Source organism: Heterocephalus glaber, unplaced genomic scaffold (assembly GCF_053883595.1).
Source record: "Heterocephalus glaber isolate CG9 unplaced genomic scaffold, H.glaber_assembly_v1.0 deba00001720, whole genome shotgun sequence".
Lineage (NCBI taxonomy): Eukaryota > Metazoa > Chordata > Mammalia > Rodentia > Bathyergidae > Heterocephalus > Heterocephalus glaber.
The window spans coordinates 8294523-8317351 of NW_028258433.1; the positions used below are offsets into that span (position 1 = coordinate 8294523).

The window sequence follows — 22829 nt, forward strand, 5'->3', positions numbered from 1 at the left end:
AACACACAAAGCCTATTTTAAGAAGACTGTGATGTGATCAATATAAATGTAATTTGGTGCTCCTTTTCCTTGGTTTCAAAAGTCACAGTTGAGTAGGGATGGGAGACTTGGACCAGGGCTGTAGGAGGATCCCAAAGGAGAGCTTCCCCGATATCCTACAGCACTCCTGCCCTGATGAGAAGGGTGATACTATTAGTCTGTGTAAACCCAGGGAAAGGGAACATTTCTGGCATTTTACAGCTACTATGTCATCGAAATAGTTTGTACATTTGTGACTGGGAGTTGGCTGCTCTGTAAACCCCTTACAATTTGGGTCCACTGAGGAGGCAGAAAGATTGCATAGCAACTCAGAATCAAGAAACAGTCATTGGGTATTGTAAGTTGGAAATAACTGTCTATCATTACCAGAAAATGGCTGTCTATCATCTCTTCTAGGTCAAAATGCAGGAAGTTGAAAACTCTATGGATAAAAGCCTCACACTAAATGAAACTTGAATGGAGTCATATAATTAATTTGATCTAGAAGTTTAAACACCTTGAATGAAAAATTTTTTTAATTAAATTCTTTTATTGGTACATTGTAGGTATACAACACAATTACATTTCTCACTGGGAATTGTACCTTTACATGATGCATCTTGGTTCTTATTTTTTCCCCATTCCTAGCCCTCCCTTCACGCCCTCCACCCTTCCCTATTTACAAAGACTTTTTTTCCATTTTTTCCATTTCTCATCATTTTTCCTTTCTCTTCTTTCCTTTCCCCTGCCTGTCCCACTACCCCTACCCCTTTGGACCTTTTCTTCCTATTTTGCATTATCCATTATTCATTCTAATCACTGGTACATTTTAGGTATACAATATAATGACATTCATCATTGGAAATTTGCACCTTTACATAGTCTCTCTTGGTTCTTATTTTTCACCCTTGCCCAGCCCTCCCTTCAACCCCTCCAGTCCTCCCTATTTACAAAGATTTTGTTCCTATTTTTCCATTTTCTCATATTAATCCCATTCCCTTCTATCTTTTCCCCTAGCCCTCCCACTCCCTTCCCCTTTGCCCCTTTTCTTCCTATTTCACATTACCTATTATACATTTAGTCCTTATTTACACTTACAGTTTCTCACACCAGAGAAACTATTTGGTATTTATACATGTGTGTCCTATTTATTTCACTTAAGAGTATCGCCTCAATGTGCATCCACTTAGCTATAAATGAAAGACCTCTTCTCTGAAAACTATGGCACTCTGAAAACAGAGATTGAAGATGTTATCAGAAAATGGACAGACATCCCCTGCTCCTGGGTAGGAAGGATTAATATAGTGAAACTGGCCATACTTCCAAAACTGCTATATAGATTTAATGCAATTCCAATTGAGATCCCAGCAGCATACTTCATGGAACTTGAGAAAACAATCCAAAAATTCATTTGGAACAAGAAGAGACCCAGAACAGCAGAAGCAATTCTAGGTAACAGAGACATGCCAGGGGGTATCACAATCCCCAACCTGCAACTCTACTACAAAGCTACTGTGATAAAAACAGCATGGTACTGGCAAAGAAACAGACTTGAGGACCAGTGGAACAGATTAGAAGATGCAGAAACAACGCCAGACACACTCAGCCATCTCATCTTCGATAAAAGAGCCAAACACCCTCACTGGAGGAAAGATAGCCTCTTTAATAAATGGTGCTGGAAAAATTGGGTTTCAACTTGCCAAAGACTAAAACTAGACCTATATCTCTCACTGTGCACTAAACTAAAATCTAAATGGATTAAAGATCTAAATATTAAAACAGAAATGCTGAACCTGCTGGAACAGAGGTTAGGTAGAACTCTTCAAGACATTGGTGTAGGAAAAGACTTTATGAAGAAAACCTCAGTTGCCCGTGAACTAGCACAAACAATCAACAAGTGGGTTCTCTTCTTATTAAAAGGCTTCTGCCCAGCAAGAGAAACCACCAGCAGTGTGAAGAGACAACCCACAATGTGGGAAAAAATCTTCACCTACTCTTCCTCAGACAAAGGTCTACTATCTCGAATCTATAAAGAACTTAAAAAGATCAGACCTCCCAAATTGAAAGACCCAATCCAAAAATGGGCATCTGAAATGAACAGACATTTCTCAGACAAAGAAGTAGAAATAGCAAATAAATACATGAAAAAATGTTGAATGAAAATTTTTAAACACACTAATTTACAATGGATTTGGATTATACTTCTTCATGTAAATGATAATACCTGACACAGATTACCAATCATGAATTCCAAGTTAATGCTAGTCCAATCAACTAAGTTTTAACTAGAGCTGAAAGGGCTTTGGGGAAATAATAAAAATAGAAAACTTTGTTTGAAACAATTTGTTGATTTTGAGGATAACCATAACATTCTGTCCCTGGCTCCTACAAACCTCATTTTCATCTCCTCATGCAAGGTGCATTTAGTCCATCTCCAAGAGTTCCCGGAGTCTAAACATATTTCCAACATTACTCAAAAGTCCAAGTCCAAAGTCTCCTCTGTAACTCAAGGCAACTCTTAGCTGTGAATCTCTATAGAATTGAAAAAGATAGTTACATATTCCTAATACACATTAGCGTAGAATAAACATTCTCTTTCCTAATGAGAGGAATGGGGGAATAGAATGGAACTGAACCAAAGCAAGACTCAAATCAGAGAGGCAAAATTAAATCCTGTAGCTCCATGTCCAGCATCTGGGAAATGTAGTGACATGGTGTGAACTCCAAGGGCTTGGGAAGCTCTACCCATATGGTTTGCTGGTTGCAGCCTGCATAGTTGCAGCCTGTGCTGGCTTTGCTTCCTGTCTTGTGGATTTCCTCAGTAGACAGTGTGTTTCTAGCATCACTTCCGCTACTGCTTTGGCTTCACTCTCACAGCTTTATGCATTACCATCTCAGGGGCTGTGTGTAGGGATTCTAACCTGCACACATTGCCTAGTTTCCCAGGCCTTCCTTTCAAATCTCAGTGAAAGCTTCCACAACTCATGTTCTGCATGCCTGCAAAACCAGTATTACATGAACCACACTAAGGTTTGTTGCCAGCTTAAGCAGTAGCCAAGTCCACTTGGATCATGGCTGCAGCAGCTTCTGAGTGCCTAGATGGCTGAACACAGTAAAAATGAATCCTGAGGGGAACAACTTCCTACTGGCCCTGTACCAGCAGAGTGCTCCAGTGCTCTCTTTACAAAACAAAATCTTTCAAATGAGTATACTTTTGCACTTCTGAGCCTGCAATGAGTAGGTCTGGACTGTACTTGACATGCTCTCAAGACATCTTTCCTATTGTCCTGGTGCAAAGTACTTGAATTCTTTTTAATCGCACTAATTTTTTCAGCGAACATACCTTCTTTGGGCCCAACTTTTCAGGCACTTCTTTTCTGGTCAAACTAAATTTTCCACATCTTCCTTCTCTACTTTGTGTTCTCAATTCTCATTGAAAACCTAGCTAAAAGCAGCCAGCAATACCTATGCCTATGCCTGAATACTGGGCTACCTTGAAATTTTCTTTTCCAGATCAATTAGTCTGTTGCCTTAAAACTCATCCTCATACAAGATCTTAGGGAATTGACCCTATGTAGAAAAATTATTTGCCAAATGTAACATGAATGGCCTCTAGCTCAATTCCACTAGAATTCTTGCTTCTATCTGAAGCCTCACATGGACAGACTTTACTGTCCACATTCTAATCAATATTCCAGTCTTCTGAGTTCACATTAGAATCATCATCTGTTAAGCTGAACTTACAACGTTCTGGGGTTTCTCTAGTTTGCATCTTCAAATATTTCCAAATTCCTTCCAAAAACCAGTTCCAAAGGCTCTGGGACTATGTGATCAGGAGTAGTCACAGCAAGGACTCTACTTCTTGGTTCTAAGCTTGGTAAGCTTTTCAATGCTGTGACAAAACACCTGAGATAAACAACTTAAAGAAGAAAACAACAATTTGGCCTATAGTTTCAGAAGTTTCTTGGCTCCATTCCTTTAGGCCTGTGCTGAGGCAGAAACATCTTGGTGGAAGGGTGTGGCTGAGGAAATCTGCTCACAGAGAAAGAGCATGAGAGAAAAAGGCAAAAGACCAGATATTATCCTCAAGATCATTCCCCTTAATCCACTCCTTTCAACTAGGCCTCGCCTCTTGCTTCCGTCACCTCCCAATAATTTCATCAAATTATCATCTTATCAGTGGGTTAATCTACCTGACGAAGTTGGAGCCTTCACAATTCAATGAGTTCCTCAAAAGCTCATCCCCTGGCAACCAGGCCTTTAACACATGAGTATGGGGGAACCTTTCAAATCCAAGTCATAACACAGCTGAGATATTTATCCTGTATATCATGTGTAGAGCCCAATCCAACACCAGCACCTGAACCCTCTGCAAGGTAGGCCCAACTAGGGTCACTGCAGTGATGGTTCCTATTCCACACTCCCAATCTCACTGCTTTTAGATCTAGAGCCATGAAAGAAAACTGAGATCAGAGTGAAAAATGGATTAAACACAGGCTCAGAGAATACAAATTGAAAACCTTTCATAAGCTAGCCAGCCTCAGGCTGAATAGAGACTTCTAGACCCCTGAGAAATTTCCTGGTAGAAATCACTAAAGCCTGTGGCATACTTCTATTTGTGGGCAAATCTGTGTTTCCTGAGTCTCACTAAGTATATTTTTCTAAGCTTAATTCTTTTTCTTACAGCCAACATGCTAGACTCTGGTAAATCTGTTCAAGCATTCTAACTTGTTCTAAAATTATAAGCCGGATCTACACTGTTTTAAAAACCTCACACTGACTTCACACACCCTATGCTCCTTATGCGTCAGAAACAAGGCAGTTGTTTCCTGGTCTCCTTAGCTGCTTTACCTGAGCTGGTGGAGGCAGGAGATTTGCTGCGCCGGGAAGGTCCTGGGCTCTTGGTGGTGCTCCTGCGGGATGATGAAGCTATTTTGGTGTAAGAAGTAGATTTCACCACTCGACATTCTGGGGAGAGAACAATGACACATCAGAATTGGGTTACAGCAAACAAGCCATCTCAAAATACATAACAACCTGGCTATAGAAACATACCACCATCTGCAGTCACACCTGTGTCCTGCCATTTTAATTCTTGGCTATGACAATGGAGCCAGGAAACAATGCCTCTATGCAGAGTGCATCGCTGGACATCAAAGTCAAAGATACCCTAAGCCTCCAAGTTTACCAGATTTCTTACCCTTACAACATGGATTTATTTGACTACTTCCTTAGAATAGATCTAGTCCTTGGCACTCAGAATTTAATTTCTAGTAACAAGAAATGAAGGGCACATTGTAGATGCTCAAAAAATTTGCTGAATGAAGTGGGTTTGGCGGGTTGCAAGAGAAGCACTTCTTAAAAGCTCCTGACAAACTGCAACCCCCTCCAGAATGTCTGACACAAATTTCACTAGAGCTAGAATAGGCATTTACTTGCCCCTTTGCTAAGTTTAGGTTTTATTTTTTCAAACAATTTTTCAAATTTCCGAACAAATATTAAACTTCATTGCTCAAAATCTGAATCAGCTTGATTGACAATATTGTATGTTTCCCCACATCCATTTGTATTTCTTCTTTTGCAATTACTTATTTATATACCTTTCTCTTCTGCAACTGGGATGATCTTTTTCTCATTGTAAGAGTATATTCTATATTAAAAGTCTATCAAGGGGCTGGGAATTTAGCTCAGAGGTTCTACCGACTGCCTTGCAAGCACAAGGTCCCAAGTTTGATCACTAGTTCAAAAAAAAAAAGTCTATCATGTTAAAGTCTATACTATAACATATATGTTTATTTTGTATATACTATATATACTATATATGTATATATGTTTATACTATATATAGTTTATATTACATGTAGTCTGTACTATAACATATCTATCATGTTATAAATATTTCTATTTACAGTGGTTGTTAAAATGTTAGCCTTTTAAAAGTAGTATTCTTTTTAAATATAATAGTTTAAAATTAAAGTGTAATTTATTAATGTTTTCATTGTGCATTTTTAAACCATTTTATACTTTAATAACAAGTAACTCCTACAACTGAACATCTAATGCTAATGTCTTGCTTTACCTTTGAATTTCTTTTTCCCTATCAATACAGTTCTAATTTTGTAAGTTCAAAGCATGTTCCTTTCCCTTATCCACTCTGGATGAATAAAGTAGTTCATATTATTAGTAAAAAGAAATGAAGTGCATATAAAATAAAGATGTTACAAGACTTGAAATACAAAATAGGGCATAGTGAAGAGACTCATGAACTGAACTGGGGAAAAAGAAAAGATTTCATGAAGGTGGGTGACAAGGAGAAGGAGGGAAATTGTTCCTTGAGATATTAGTGTGTGTGACTTCCTCTGCCTTTTTTCCATAGTCAGAAACAGAAAGGAATCAGGGTACACTGCACTTGCTGTGTTTTTCCCAGAAGTTACTTGGGGCCCTGCTGGCTGCTTTGGCTACCCAGGTGGTCCTGTAGGACATTTCATTTTTTAAGAGAAGGGAAAAAAGTTATACATATGGGCATAATTGTAAAAATTAGAAGATATGAATAACCAAGAAATGGGATTAATAATATAGAAGATATTATCAGGAACATCAAGACCATTCACATGGGATAATAATGTTCAGGATGCGTCCATAGAGATTTTAATTCACACAGCCAAGTTTTGGACTGTGTGAAGAAGACCTCACATAGCTCAGGACTTGGTGTACTGGGAAATGATAATACACCCTGGATTTGGACATCTGCAGCATATTAACAGCCAAACTGCATTGGCATAATGTGGCCAGTCCACGGGCATGCTTCCAGCTACATGTTTAGCAAGTGCCCACTATGTGCTAGGCACCAAGAGTGACAGGTGAGATATAGAACAAACAATACAAATTTGGAATATGAAATTCTGGCCACCTGGTAGTGGTGCATAGATTTTTTTTTTTTTCCAAGCAAGGCTTGTTACTAAATTTTATTTCATAAAACACTGAAAAACGTTGGTTAGTGCAACAGGTTGCTCATAAATAATAGCACATGCAATCACACTAATCAAAATCAAGACTATAAATGAGGACAGAATGACCAGGAGTATTTGTCTCAGGTCATGAACATTTAGAGGTCACATAAATTTAAAGCAATAATTTAAAAAGCTCAGCATCTAGCTAGCAGGAATGAATAGTTAAAATAGAAAGTTACCAGATGGTGCACATTGTTAATAACAGCCATTTTCAAGCTGTAATATGTATTAAAAAGTTGATTTTAGGGTTTGTCACAGGTGCCAGAACTGCTGGCTATGGTTCTAACTACCAACCAGGGCTCTAGACCAGAATAACAGAACCAATCTTGCCACAGTAAGCTGATGTTTTTCTAGTTACCAGAAAGATACTAGTTACTTCAGCCAGGCACCTCAGTTTTAGTAGAGCAAGCAAATCCATGAGATTTCTGAAGTATTGAAAAGAGCCTGTGAGCTCATGTCATGATCCTGTTGCTTCCGTTGCTTTTTTTGAAAGCAGTTATCTGCATATTATAATTCAATCAAAATTATTTATTTATTCCTCTATCTTTCTGTCTCCTTTCTACATTGGATATTATCCAGTGCCTGACATACTAACAAGATGTAACAGCTGCTCAAAAATAATAATATTGGTGCTGGTACTACTTCTGTGAACTCTTAGTATTCACTGGACTAATCTAAACTTTCACTTTAGAAATGAGGAAACTGAGTCTTAGAAAGGTTAAATGACTTGAATCAGAACCTAAGCCTCTTTGGTTGGTGACTTTCTCACCACTGCAGTATCTGACACTGTGGCTCACACATCTTGAGAAATGTGTACAGGGTGACGATGGAGGTGGAAAGGTGGTGAGCAACCAGTTTTCATATTAGCATTAAATTAAGAGTTCAAGATACTAAAGCTAACTTTCTTTCAAGTTGTCTATTATATTTTTAAAAAAGAAATAATAAACTCTTTCAAAAGTGGAGTTATAATAAAGTAATAACGCGGGGGACCATAGAGTCTGAAAGATAATTACAGACCTTGTGCCATTTACTTTCAGGGTAAGAGTAGGCTTCATGAGTCCTACTGGGGGTTAGTATAATTCTGAAAGGCTTGTGCTGAACAGCAGAAATAGAAACAACACAAAATTGCAGTCACTTCCCTGTACCCCTGGTCAAAATAAACCCAGTTAAAGACTACTACAGTGCCAACACACAAATTAGAGAAATAATACAGCTCCAACCATCTTTCCAATTAAAGTTTGGATTTTAAATATTTTAATTAATTTAAAGAAGAATTGTATTTTATAATGGTGAAAAATGCAGTGAGAAAAAAATGCTAAGAGAGAATACCAAAATTAAAATTTTAAAAAAATTTTATTAATTTTATTGGTACATTTCAGTTATACAATATAATGACATTCATCATTGGAAATTTGCACTTTTACATAATCTCTCTTGGTTCTTATTTTTCCCCCTTCCCCTGCCCTCTCTTCAACCCCTCCATCCCTCCCTATTTACAAAGACTTTGTTTCCATTTTTTCCTTTTCTCATATTAATTCCATTCCCTTCTTTCCTTTTCCCTACCCCTCCCACTTCCCCTTCCCCTTTGCCCCTTTTCTTCCTATTTCACATTATCTATGATACCTTTTAGTCCTTATTTACACTTTCAGTTTCTCACACTAGAGAAACTATTCAGTGAGAATACCAAAATTATTGTCAGCTTTAAAGCCACAAGTTAGAAACATTGCGAACAATATGACCTAAATGGCCAGTAAATAGAAAGTTTTTTTGTTCTCACAAAGGACATTTTCACTATATCTGGTGAAAGTGAAAGTGTCACCTCTTATGTTGGGGTGCTTGCCTTGGGGACAATAATGTTTTCATTTTGATCATTTTTGGCACCCTTAAATTTTATTGACCAATTTTCTGAGAGGGTTTCATTTCCTTAGGCTGTGGAGATACTGGACAATGTAGATACTCCTTTAAGCAAGAGGACACTGGAGAACTGTACTGAGTCACTTGGAGGAAGCTGCAGTGCTGGGAGTGATGGATGTGCTGCAGATCACTTGGCCTAACTTGCCTCCTCCCTCCGAGGGCTTGGTGGAGCAAGGCCTGGCCTAGAAGAGGACTATCTTCCTTCCCACCCATTCACCAGAGAACCATCAAGCATGATGTCCTGCAGACCTTAGCCATTCTCTCTGTTCCAATCAGACATCCCCTTTCCGTTTCCTTATCTGCACTATAAGTAAAGGTGCTGAGGATATAAGCCAAGCTTTTTGTCTCATCAAGACAGTTTCCAACTGGCCTCAGCTATGTAAACTTTTCTGTCCTCTTTGTCTTCTTTGTCTTATTCTTTAAGTTTCTTAATCTCTCACTGTCGTTTTTCACTCCATCATCCCTTCAGCCATGAGGGCCATGGCACTGCTGGACTTGTTACCAAAGACTGCAGCATACCCTAAGTACACTTATCCCTTGGTAGCCCCAGGGAACTGGCTCCAGGACCCCCATACATAGCAAAATCTGTGGATGATTCTGTCCCTTATATGAAACAGCATACAATCCTCTTGTATACTTTAACTATCTCTAGATTACACCTAATACCTAATAAACTGCAAAGTCTGTTCAAATAGTTGTTTTATAGTTCGGTGAACAGTGATGAGGAAAAAAGTCTGTATATGATTAATATAGATGCAACTTTTTTTCTGAACATTTTCCATGCACACTTGGTTGAATCTTATCCTTGGTTGATTGTTAGAACCAGTGAATGTGGAAGGCTGACTGTATATGGATATAGTATAGTTGAATGTCCACGTGTTAAAGCGTTGGTGCCCAGGGTGGTGCTGTTGAGAGGTGGTGCAGTTTTTGAGAGATGAGGCTTAGCAGGAAGTCATTAGGTCATTGTGTCCTTCAGGGAAATTGTGGAACTCTGGTCCTGTCCTCTGTCTCTTCTTCCTAGCTTAAGATGTAATGTTTCCTCTGCCACATACTATGATGTACAGCCCTCACTGGGGATAAAAGCAATGGAACTACCCAATCTTGGACTGGAACCTCCAGAACTGTGAGCCAATAAACCCTTTAGACCAAACAGACAAATTGCACCTTTGATAACCCATAACAAAGCAAGCAAACCAGCAAGGTGTTATTAAATCTTTGCTTTAGAAAGTTCCTATATTCATAAGTCTTTGAAGTAAAAGTATCATTTTGTATATGGTCTATACTAACATTAATTTCATAGATGTTTAGGGGATTTGGAAAGAGACAAGTTAAAATGTTTCCCACCTTCAGCCAGGGCACTCAAGAAATGGGGATTCTGTGATGGACAGATTTGAAGAGGCAACCCAGATGGTTATATATAGGGAGGAGGTAAAACATATTCGCTGGGCATGTTCCAAGAGGCATAAGAACCTTCACTTAGGCAGATCCCCCCACCTCAAACAGTTGGTGGGTAGGCTGAAGTGTTATAGAAGATGCTGAGGAATAGAAATCATTACAGAGCTCCACCTGAGGAGCTGGCTCCTCAGAGCTGTCTCCTGCCAGCTCCACTGGCAGCTCACCTGAGGATACACAACATTCATGCATCAAAAGGGCTCACTTGTACCTTTTAGAGAAACTTGAACAAGAAAAAGGGAAGACCTTTGGATGTCTGGACAACGTTGATGACATACTGCATGCTGGCTAGGGAATACTCTTTAAATAAGGAATGTTTTCACTCTTATCTATTTTGTAAACTGGTCAGAATAAAAGCACTTGTAGGCAGTAGGCCTTTCACCTTGACTCTACCTTCAGTTGTTCTGAACAGTGAAGGAGCTAATGCAAGTTTATCTAAAAGAATTCATTATAAGCAATAGATACTTGGTGCTCTTTCTTTCTCTGGCCTATCCTGATTACAAAGACAAACTTCCTCTCAATTTGGCAAGAGTATAAAGCTTATAAATGGAACAATATTCCTCTCTGCTCATATATGCAAAAGAGAGTCAGGAAGCACACTCAGTTCCAGAGATTTTTTATAAAAATGGCACAAGCTCAATGACAAAAAGAGAGAACTAGAAATTCTGGATAATTCTCCAGGGCTGTCCTTACATGTTCCTATTCTCCAAGTTGGAAGGAACCTATGAGAATAGCGAGGTTATTAACTGTCACTGAGTCAACTGGCTCCTATATTCAGGAGAGTTCTCCCCCACTGAGTGCTGTCCAGCTCTCCTTGAGCACCTTGTGATGGGGGTCCCTCACTTCCTGTCTTAGGGTTTTTGAAGCTTTTGCCACCTTTAACTCATCTCCAGTTTGTATGCATGGGTGACCTAAACATATCATTCCTGGTATAATTGATGACCAAAGTTTACTTTCTATAGATATATAATGATTTTCACGCTTCACAAAAACATTATAACAAATGTAGGCTCCTTGCAGGAAGGGCTCCTTGCAGGAAGGGCTCATGTGCATCTTCCTAGTTGCATGTTCTAGGAAGGACTGAGGCCTGTCCTATATTTCTGTTCCATCTGGTTTTTGAATTAAACTGACACTACCACAAGATTCCTAACACTACTGTCTATGGAGTCTGGCAAAAGTGCTGCTTCTTTAAGCTCCATATGTGGCATGTCTGGGATAGAAACAAGATTGGGACATTCTAAAATGCAGCTTTAAGAAAAACCAGCTCTGGAGCAGACTGAGTTGGAGACAAAGGCATCAGTTGGAATGACTTAGCAAGAGAGTAAAGTTCCCCAAACTGAGATTTTAAATGTACCTTCTAAAAATATAGGCACGTGTGTCTCAGCCAGCACAGCTTTCACAACCTCAACTGGCCCAGCACCTCAACTGGCCCTGCACAGCTTTCAGAACACCAGCTAAGCGTTCCAGCTGGCGCCCACGTGTTCCTGCACTGTGTGGCTCTGGAGGCACTGGCTGTGAGTTGATATGTTATATAATATTTGCAAAAGGATTTATGGTGCTGGCATTTTCTGTATTAACATCTCAAGAGTCACTATTCAGTTCTACTGTTGTGATAGCATGAGTGATTCTCCTCTCTAAATACTTTCCTTTTCTCTAGCAGTCAAATAAAAGTTAATTTTCTCCTTCATAATAGTCTAGAGGTATGCCAGGGTCTTGAGGGGGTAGATGGTTTTGCTCCACAGAGTAGTAACCCAGCTTTCTACTCTCTTATTTCTGTCACACCAACTGTTTTCATCCACATGATACCAATTGCCTGGTTTTGCTATGTCTGAGTTTCAGCCCTTGAGGGAAGGAGAAAAAGAAAGGCCTCCAAACACAAAGGAAGAAAAGCTACTTTGTGCCTTGTTCTACCAGCTCCTTATTTCCTGGAATTGAGTCTACCCTTGCTGGTCTTTCCTTCCTCCTACATGGCAACTGTGCTGTTTAGTGCCAGTTGTTAGTTACGTCCCTGGCTTCTACCCACTAGATACCAGCAGCACCTTCTTAGCTATGATGCCCAAAAATGTCTCCATATGTTGCCAAATGTTCCCTGATGGGAGACTATTGCCTCTAGTTAGGAATCACTGCTAGAGAGTGTGCTTAGACAATGTTTCTGGACGGAGGCCTCAATTAATTCCTGAATTCTTCTTGATGGTAATAAGAAAGTCATCGGCAAAGGCATACCTGGGCTTCTAACCAATGCATTTTACACATTCTGTGGGTTTGGCCAATATGAATTGATAGTTTTGGGTTTTAATGCATCCACTGCAATGCAAGTGATGCACTTAGCAATCCTTAAGGTTTTCCAGAAGTCTTGTTACAACCGGATCAACATTAATTACTTGGAGCATAGGGCCTTTAAATGTTGGTGGTTTCTTAGATGAGAATTGGTGACAAAAGAAGTCATGGGGTGCAGGTAGAGAAAGGAGACTTCTATGATTTGCTGTGCAAGCCTGAGTGTTGCAGAAGGGCCAGAAACACATACACAATCAGCTACACTAAGGCAAGACCTTTCCCTTCCAGGTCCCACCTGACCTCTGGGATGACTCTTTTGGAACCAACCCAAAACAGTACTTTCTAAGGTTTTTTAGACAAATACAAGGATCCAGGAGGAGATTTTTGTTCTTAACTGATTGAAACATGAAGATTTGCAACTCTGGTCACGAAGTCTGGCAGTATTGCCTCAAAACAAAGGAGTCACGTTCCCTCTAGCTTCTTAGAACTCAGGGTCTTGCGTTTCTGAATTTGAAATGTCAGTTTAGTTGGTAAGTTTGTTTTCCTCATAAGAACCCAACATCATCAGCAGAAAATACATCCAAGAAAGCAGTCTTTTCTGATTGTCTGCCCTCTGCTATTTGCTCAGGGCTGTCTGCCTCTTCATTGGCTTCACCAAGAGGCTTTTTCATTTGTTTGAAAGTACAGCAGTTACCAACATGGAGAAGTCCCTCTTGGCAGGCTCTGAGCTTCTTCTCATAAGATTCTTGTGTGTCTTCAGTGAGAGGTCTGAACACATCCCAGTGTGTTGGGTGCCATATCAGTCTGCCCAACACTTTCTTAGTTTTCACCAAAGAGTGAGCACCTTGAGAGACTAAATACATAGATGGACAACATCCAGGTCCTATCTAAGTCAGAAATGTGATCCACAGCCTGAGGCATCATGCCCAGGAAACTGACCCCTTTTCCATGCTAACCAGCCAAGAAGGCAACACACTAGAAGTCAGACTAGGTCAGACTACTAGCTTTAGCAGCACTCCCAGAAGCCAAACAATGTCCTCTGTAACAATTAGCCTAAAATGGCCAAGACTTCATATATAACTGATAGCTTTTCTAATTTTTGTCCGTCCCTGTTCACAATGTTGGGGCAACCAGAGGAAATCTAATATACTTCCCCCAAGTAACCCACTAAGATACCCCACTTCCAGTTATCCTGCCTGCCTCTTCCCCACACTGACAGCCCCATCAGGCATACCTGAGCCTTCCCTGCTTTCCACTATAATGCTTCCCCACTCCTCCACCTGCCTGTGTAGTCTCTGTCCAAAGGGAAGTGATGATGGCTGAATCCCTGCTGTAGCAGGTTCAGGATAGCTTTCCCTTTTCTCACTTAGTTGGTCTTTATTTATTTTTCACTGCACACATAGTTCTCTCGTAGCTATGACTGGAGCACTGGGTACCATGGGTGCAGGAAATTTTCTCACTCACACCTCAGGCTCCTGGAGGCCATGTTTTTGTGCCACTTTGGAGATGAGCATACTCTCTCTGTCAGTTTGATCCCTGGGACAGACACTGTTTCTTTAGCTAACACAAAATAAAGTAGCTAGCATGAGTGGAGCAGCATACAGTGTGAAGTAAGCTTACTTTTATCTGGTAGGATAATGACAATAGCCCAGCAGGGAAAGATGGCTGACTAAAGAAAGAACAAATGAACACTAGCAACCTCACTTTTACTCTGGGCCAACATTCATCGGACAGATCCATGTGCATAATGGCACTTATCATTTTAATTCCTATTTCTTTCTCTTCTTTCCAAACTATGTGTATTAGTTTCTTGTGGCTGCCATGAAAAATTACCATAAACTTGCTGGCTTAAAATAACTGAAATGTATTTGCTCATAATTCTATAAGCCAGAAGTCTGAAGTCAAGATGTTAGTAAGACCGTAATTCTTCCAAAGGCTCTAGGGGATAATTTGCTTCATGTTTCTTCTGCGCATTCTTTGTTTGTGGTCAAATGGCTCAAGTCTCGGTCTCCATCTTGCACAAGGACTTCTCCTCTGTGCATCTGTGTTATTTCCTTTTGCTTCTTTCTTACATGAAGATTTTTGGTAGCATATGAGCCCACCTGAGTAACGGAAGTTCATCTCAAGACCCTTAACTACTTATAGCTAAATGTCCCTCCTTGCTAGCTATTTAATTTGCTATAGTATGTGTGTCTTTTTTGAGCCATTTTTGAGAATTTTTGTCATGAAATCTCTGCTTGTTTTTATTCTCTGCTTGTTTTCTTTCAATAATTCTTTTGCTCTGTGGAAATATGCTTACCATAGCCTATAACAGTGATGGTGAACCTTTTGGAGCTTTCCGTGATAAAAAATAGCTGGCTGCAGCATGTGTGTCACAGGTTTGCCACCACTAGGTAAGTTGCCTACCTACTTCATATCTTCTCTCTTCTTTCCTTTGGATACACTCACTGTTTTGTTTTCTTAAATGAACTAAATATTATCCTACTTCTGGGCAATATAATATTAATTTTCCTGCAAGGAACATTTCTTCCCTACCTCCACCTTACCTGGTAAACTTCTCCTCACATTTCCTTGCTCAACTTAAATGCATTCATTTTGTAAGAATATTTCCTGAGTTCTTGCTGTTTTAGGTGTTGGGATACAGTAGCAAATCAGTAGACAGGGTCCTTGCTCTTATGAAATCTGGTGGATAAAATGGGCTTTAAACAAACAAAAACAGAAAGAAGAGAATATTATAAGTACTTTGACAAGAATTAAAAGGATGATATGACAGGGTTGGCTGAGTGAGTGGTTTCTCCATATTGGTGGTTAGAGAAGATCTCTTGCCATAGGGGACACTGAAGCTAAGCTCTGGACATAGGAAGAAGCCAGCTATGGGTAAGTCAAAGGGAAGAGAGGAAGGCAGGCACTGGATCAAGTCAGGATTAGAAAGATCAAATATGGGGTTTGTATTTTACTCTAAGCAAGATGAGAAGTTATAGAAGGAGTTTAGTAAGGGTGATGATATGGTCTGATTCATTAGTCTAAAAGACCCCTCTGGATGCTGTGAAAGATCTTAAATGAAGCTCATCTAAGTGAGAAGGGATGGTGGCTTCTCCATCTAAGTGGAAGAGAATGACTGGGTGTATATGAGGAGATATAGTCTACACTGCTTGAGGATGGATTGCAGGGGCACAGAGAGTCCCAGCTTACATGCTCTTTGTCAGTGTCTTGGCAAGTCCTACTGAAGGGCCCACACAGTGCAGTGACTGTGTATACACATGCAGGAGGGACCACAGCCTACAGTCTTTCTGTAGGATAAAAGGCAGGCTTTTCAGCCCTTGAAAATGCAGATTCTTTTCCCCTCCAGGCTTCCTAAATCAGAATCACTGGAAGTGAGACCTGGAATTAAAAAAAAAATTAAAACCCAACTGATTTTACTGATAGGGATCCACAGATCATAAAGCTTTTTCGCTAGTGTCTGGTGTATGGATAAGAAAATCACTGAGCAAATCCAGAGGGTCAGAGTTTGAAATAATTGTGCAATGCAGTATTTGTTAGACATAATTAAGTTAAAAGTATGAGGAAATAAATTAAAAAGGCAAATACATCTTGAAAAAGAAAAATATATGACCTATTTCAGATTTCACCCAAAATCAAATTTGTAAAAATCATCAAATTATCATCCTGAGATCCAGCAAAAGGAATACTTTGGAAGAACAAGTTGTCCTATTTATTAACAATTTAATGACCACCTGGTTTTCATTAGCTACAAGATGGGAAGGATCTGAAAGACAGATTAAAAAATAAGAAACAGGTAAATTACTTAAGACTTGAGAGTTAGAAAATGAGTAAGAATTTCTTCTAGAGAAAAGAAAATGAAAAAATAATAACAACAACAAAAGAGCAGAAAGATGTGACCTGAAATCAAATTTGATAGCCCCGTCCTTGGGTGAAGCTTCCTTACACCTGACTTTATTCCATTTATGCAGAAAACAAAGAGTAGGTGTATAGATCCAGTAGCCTCGAAGCTCAGGTGTCTAGCATAGGCCCAAGTGGGTCAGGAGTCAGGAGGCCTGGAAGGGACTTCCTGGGAAAGGTGCATGGTCTGGACTTTCTGGGCAGCACACAATGATGATAGTTGAGAATTCTGGATTTATCATTCACAAAGAATAAAGCATTGTTTTTGAATTATCTTCTGAGCCTTTAATGAGTTTATGACCAGTCATAGCTTGAATAATAATTAAGCCTACCACTCTTCCATTAAAAATAGTTGCAGGCTCTGTGTTGTTCAATTCAGGCCATCTCAGTTAGGGAAACTCTCATCACCTTGCTGCTTATGTGGTCCATGGACCAGCTGCCCCAGCATGACTGGGAGCTTGCAGAATCTCAGGCCTCATCCCAGACCTACCAAGTCAGAATATGTGTCTTTACTAACGTTCCTGGTGCTTCACATTTACATTACAGCTTGAGAAGAAATGCTCTAGAACAATGGAGGGGAGCTCTCAGATTAGCAGTTTTGAAATACTAATGAGGATAAGAATGATTTGTGGAAGCATATGGAAAAAAATCCAACAGATTTCTGGGCCCAGTCCCCAGAAATTCCAAACCCCTAGGCCAGATACCCGGGTCTTACCTGGTACATCTCAAGCTGACTATGATTCTGGAACTCAAGAAATAATTTGAGCAATAGGGCCATAGATGATAATAAATAAAGCTTCCTAATTCTAGAAGGGATTACATGATAGAGTTAAAAATATTATCTAGAAATAAATATTTTATGGTAGTATTTTCTGACTTCCCTGATGATAGGAATCAGTTGGGAATTTTTATTAAATATTCAACTTCCCAAGCCTCTTCTCCAGAGCTTATGATGCTGGCTGTCTGAAAATTTATATTTTTAATAATGCCAGGTACCCTTGATAATTAGGGAAGTTTAGGACATCTGTTTTATTGGAAGGTACACACTCAAGGTATATCCCTTGGGACAGTTAGGAAGGGAACTGTGTGAGATGCGCCTATCTTGCTCAGGTATCATCAGGTCAATTATACCAGAAGAATCCAGTTCTTGGTGGGAAGAGGAGCTCGTATGTAAATGAAGTTTCCAGCAAGGCACACACCCTCATCTAGATGTTCTGTGAAGTGGACATCAAGCTTGATTAAGAACAGAGATTGTCTACCAGGAAAGGTATTTGCATTCTCATCCTGAGAAAGGACCTTCAAATCTGAGTCCACACAGGAGACACATGAGACTTCATGGTTCTTAAGGTAGAGACAAGACTTGGAAAGAGAATTCTCCAGTCCTGATCATCTTTGAAACTGCACTGACATTTCAAGGAGGAAAAATTAAAATTCAACTGAGACACCAAGAACAAAAACGTAACTAAGGACAAGGAATATATTCAGACTCTTGTGCAGAAGAAGTAATCAGAATGTTATAATAAATAACAAGCTGAAGTTACATGGCTATAAAGGGATTGAGTGATTATAAAAACAATGACATAAATTTACTTCTGAGCAAAGACTCATTGGGATAAGATTTAATTAAGAAGTTTTAGCTTAAGGAATAGAGAGAGTCACTGAAGTTGATAAATTCACCATTTTCAGGGAAGAGCTGGGTATTACCAGCATGTGTGTGTGTGTGTGTGTGTGTGTGTGTGTGTGTATGGAGAGAGAGAGATTTGACAGAAAACAAAAAATGAGGAACTGAATTAGCTATACCATACTTTCAAATTAAGGACCTACAAAAACCATATTTTTCTGATATGTAATTCAGACTATAGGTTTGTGTTTTTATAATTGAAAAATTAAAACAATGAGAGGCATAGAATACATTGATATTCTATGATTTCATTCATCAATAAATTCATTGATAAAGTAATGATTCTATGGTCCGAAGAAGTAAAACTTTTGAAGTATCTTGTGATGGTTTTTAATCATAAATAATTATATGGAGCTAGTATTACAGGGTTTTGCACCTAAAATAATAGCACCATGTAAAGGAAGGAGTTAAAATTGTAGCTGAAGTTCTTAGATCTCAGGAAAAGCTAGATAATAAAGGCTGAACTAAGTTCTTAAGAAAGCTTGCATTTCTTCCAAGGAGACACTGAAAAGTACAGTAACCAGTTATGTTTTTCTGCAATGGGTTAGATACTGTTCTAAATTAGGCTTTATAATTCATGACCTCTTGGAATATACAGAAACGCATAGCCTAAAGAAACAAAGGGTGTTAGCAGAAGCCCACATTGGTGCTACACAAGCAATGCCTCTTTTCTAAAAGCGATCTGATGAGTGTCACCAAGAGAGCCAGCAGAGAAATTAAATTAAGTGCTGCACATAAATTAGTTTTCTGAGAATCAGTTATGCCTATGGGTTTCCAGGGTACTCTTTGAAGAAAGCAGCATGAGAGAACCCAGGAAACAGAAATGAAATAAATTATTTTCTTTTTTTCAGAACTCAGGAACCAGATGATGCCCACATGTTAGGACTTCTTTTTTTTTTTAATTAATTTTATTGGTACATTTTAGGTATACAATATAATGACATTCATCATTGGAAATTTGCACTTTTATGTAATCTCTCTTGGTTCTTATTTTTTCCCCACTCCCCTGCCCTCCCTTCAACCCCTCCAATCCCTTCCTATTTACAAAAACTTTGCTTCCATTTTTTCATTTTCTCATATTAATTCCATTCCCTTCTTTCCTTCCCCCTACCCCTCCCACTTCCCCTTCCTCTTTGTCCCTTTTCTTCCTATTTCACATTATCTATTATACATTTTAGTCCTTATTTACACTTGCAGTTTCTCACATCAGAGAAACTATTCAGTATTTTTAGTCTGTAGATAGCTTTCCTGACTCTTCTGCTTTTCCAGAGAAAAACAGCAAGTTAGATTATTTCACTTAAAGATTAAGTAGAATTAAAAAATGTAAAGTTCCAGAGATAAAGTCTCACAAGTTTGAGTAAAGATACATTTCTAGAAACTACCTTTGCTAGGATCTTCAATGGATTCTAAATCGCTCCGTAGTCACACCCCCTTCAGTCCTTTTTCAGTACTTGCTGAGAAGGTAACTGTGTCCTCAGCTGGATGGCAATTCCCTAAATGTTCATTCACCACAGTTGTAAAGAAGCCATATTTCTGAGCTGCTTATATTTTTGGCAAAGTGAGAACTTGTCTCCATAGATGAAATCTACTATTTTCAGTTGGCAAACATTGAAGTGCATACTGGTTAATAGTTCTACATGTTAATATAATCATGTGGGGAAAATACAGGTGATCCGAGTGCCACTGGTAACCTGTTTGAGTGAGTGTAGAGGTGAACACCTGAAAATAGTTGAACTAAGTAGAAATGGGCATCATGACAGCTTCCATCTGAAATGTCCCCCAAAAGTTTCATCACAGATAGGCTTTTGGAAGGTGATCAGATCAAGAGGATGCTATAATCATCAATGGATGAATCCACTGGCGAGTTCATAGTTGAATGTGCTGTTAGGAGGTGGGGCCCAGTTGGAGGAGGTGGGTCAGTGGGGTTGTGCCTTTGGAGCCCCATCCCCTTCTGGCTTTTCCTGCTCTCTCTTCCTCCTGGCTGCCATGGGTTGAGCAGTTTTCCTCTTCCTTCCCCATCCATCATGCCATCTTTGCCTCGGAGCCAGTTGACCATAGACTGAGACTTCTGAAACTGGGAATCAAAATGAACCTCTCCTCCTTTAAATTGCAGATGTCAGGCATTTTGTCCCAGTGGAAGAAAGCTGACAAATACAGGCATTCTTGTGGATTTCTCAGTATTAGTCTGGATTTACACACTTAAGCACCTCAGATAGGTTTTCCAATACAGAGTAGAATCATTAAGTATGTTTACAGTCAGCCAACATATCTGCCTTACGTTTATTATCCACTAGTTAGCCTGTTCACTAGGTTTCTTGTTGCATGATCTGGTTGTTCACAAATCTCATTGGAGGCTGTCCCTGATTCTCATCCTTGTCCTTTCATCTTGCTTCGAGTTTAAGTCACTTTCAAGGAAGCACTGACTTGAGGAAAAATTGATGAACAGATGAGAATTTTAGAAATTCTGGTTTGGAGAGAGTGGTGATTATATAATTTTTAAAACAAACTTTCCAGTCTTTCATTCTGTGAAAATTTAGGAAAGACAATTTCCTAGGGTCTCACAAGCATAATTTAATCAATATATCGAAAAAAATTAGTGAGGCTATTTTTTTAGGGACAGATTCTACCAATAAAAACAGAAGCCTTTAAAAGAAAGTATATTGACACATATAGATGGAAAATAAAGTTATGAATAACAAAGTTGTCTTGAGTCAAACAAATTTCTAAATAATTTCTTCTTTCGAAATTCTTCCATAAAGGAGACATTCAAAGAGTAAGGTAATTTTTGTGGCTAATTCTGTGTATTGATCTGAAAACATGAGATTTCTTTTCATCACATTTGCCAAAAAGCATATTTATTGCCCTATTTCTCATGTTCACCCCTTGACTACCCTTTCAATGAGAAATATCCTTTATATCATTTGCCTAACAAAATGCTTCGTTGTATAGTTTAATTTTAAAGGATCCTCTTCAGAAGCCATTTATCTATTTTCCCTTCCAGTACAAATGACAGACATTAAATTACATCTCTGGGCACATGTGATTAATCTTCAGTTCTGCAGTGAAGAAAAGAAGAAAAATGTTAGAAACATCTAAAGCCTCTTTTCTTTTTTATTAGGAGAATGTAGACTTTGGGTTGAAAACTTGATTTATTTTCCTTAACTCTATTTGAAGATCACCTTTACAACATAGGGTCAAATGTGGCTTGAAATGAATTCCCCATGCAGTACTTATGTAACTCCCTGGGTTACAGCATTTTAAGAGTAATAAATATTGTAGTCACATGAAGGTAGCCATCTAATATGACAGTATATAGGATTTTGGAAGGATTGTGGTCTTTCAATGAAAAAAGTCTGGTTAGAAGGGAGATATTATAGTTGATTTGTGGCCAGGAGCTCTGAAACCACATGATATTTGATTTGCATTTGGCCCCCAGCCATCAAAGGAGTCATTACTGCAATCCTCAAGGTAGTTCTCTTTGGCAAATAATTCGGGAAAGAAAATGACTTTGATAAATACAGTGGTACCTCAATTCACGAACTCAATTCTCTTCATGATTCTGGTCACAAACTGAAACTGGACAAGAACTGATTCAAATGTCCCCATATGGTCAACATTGAACCTAATCATTGAATTTGATTCAGTTCTTGTCCAACTTGTTTTGTGACCAGAATCATGGAAAAAAATCAAGTTTGTGAATCAAGGCACCACTGTAACTTGTTTTTGTGGCTAGACTTACCATCTTCAAATATTTACTGGATTAACTATAATTGTGCCTAAATTGCAAGGTGAACTTGTATTTGTATGGTAAATTTGGCCCTTTATTTCCAAACCAAAGTGTCAAGCCATGTTCAAAGACAATTACACAGGTAGATGATCATTTCTCTTTCAAAAAATACAGCAAAGGTGTATTTAAATTACTAAAAGAAAGATGTTTTTATTGTTAGGAAATAAGTAATTTTGTTTTCATTAGTCTTGGCACATTGTGTACCTCACAAAAATTAAAGAAACCCAAAACATCATTTAAGCCAAGAGAAACAACATGCAACCCATGGTCTCTTAGTAATAGCCGGATTGTAGTGAGGTCTACTGACCCCCAGGTAGGAAATCACACTCATATATACAGAATAAGTATAAACATTTTAGGCATAATTGCCCATTTCTTTGAAAATGATCTATCACAAAGATTTTGTAACAGATTCATTATTTTTGTAAAGATGATACATGCCATTAGAAGAATTCAAACAGTGCAAAAAAACGTTAAGAGAAGAGAGCAGCAATAAATAACCCCATATGAAGATCTACTTTCATCAGGAACCACTTTTTAAAGTGAAATGACCTAGATTTGTTGTTGTTGTTTTTTTTGAGTAAGCTGATGATTTATTCATTTTTAAGTACAATTTTAAATGACATTTGGGTTCATTTTGTTATGAATATAGTAGAAGATATCTTGTGATTCTGATTTAATCTATGATCACTTTTTAAAAAGAATTGGTGATATATTTTATTTTTTATTAATTTTATTGGTACATTTTAGATATACAATATAATGACATTCATCATGGGAAATGTGTACCTTG

At 38.7% G+C, this 22829-nt stretch overlaps 1 protein-coding gene across 4 annotated transcripts in view; it reads right to left on the minus strand.

Annotated features, from left to right (window-relative positions):
- The window catches only part of Dclk1 (doublecortin like kinase 1), a 381164-nt gene that overhangs the window by 91062 nt on the left and 267273 nt on the right, over window positions 1-22829 (minus strand). For all 4 annotated transcript variants that reach the window (XM_004854738.4, XM_087199508.1, XM_087199509.1 and 1 more), the window contains one exon: window positions 4870-4986. In XM_004854738.4, the coding sequence (XP_004854795.1) occupies window positions 4870-4986 (117 nt within the window). The remainder of the gene's footprint in view (window positions 1-4869; window positions 4987-22829) is intronic.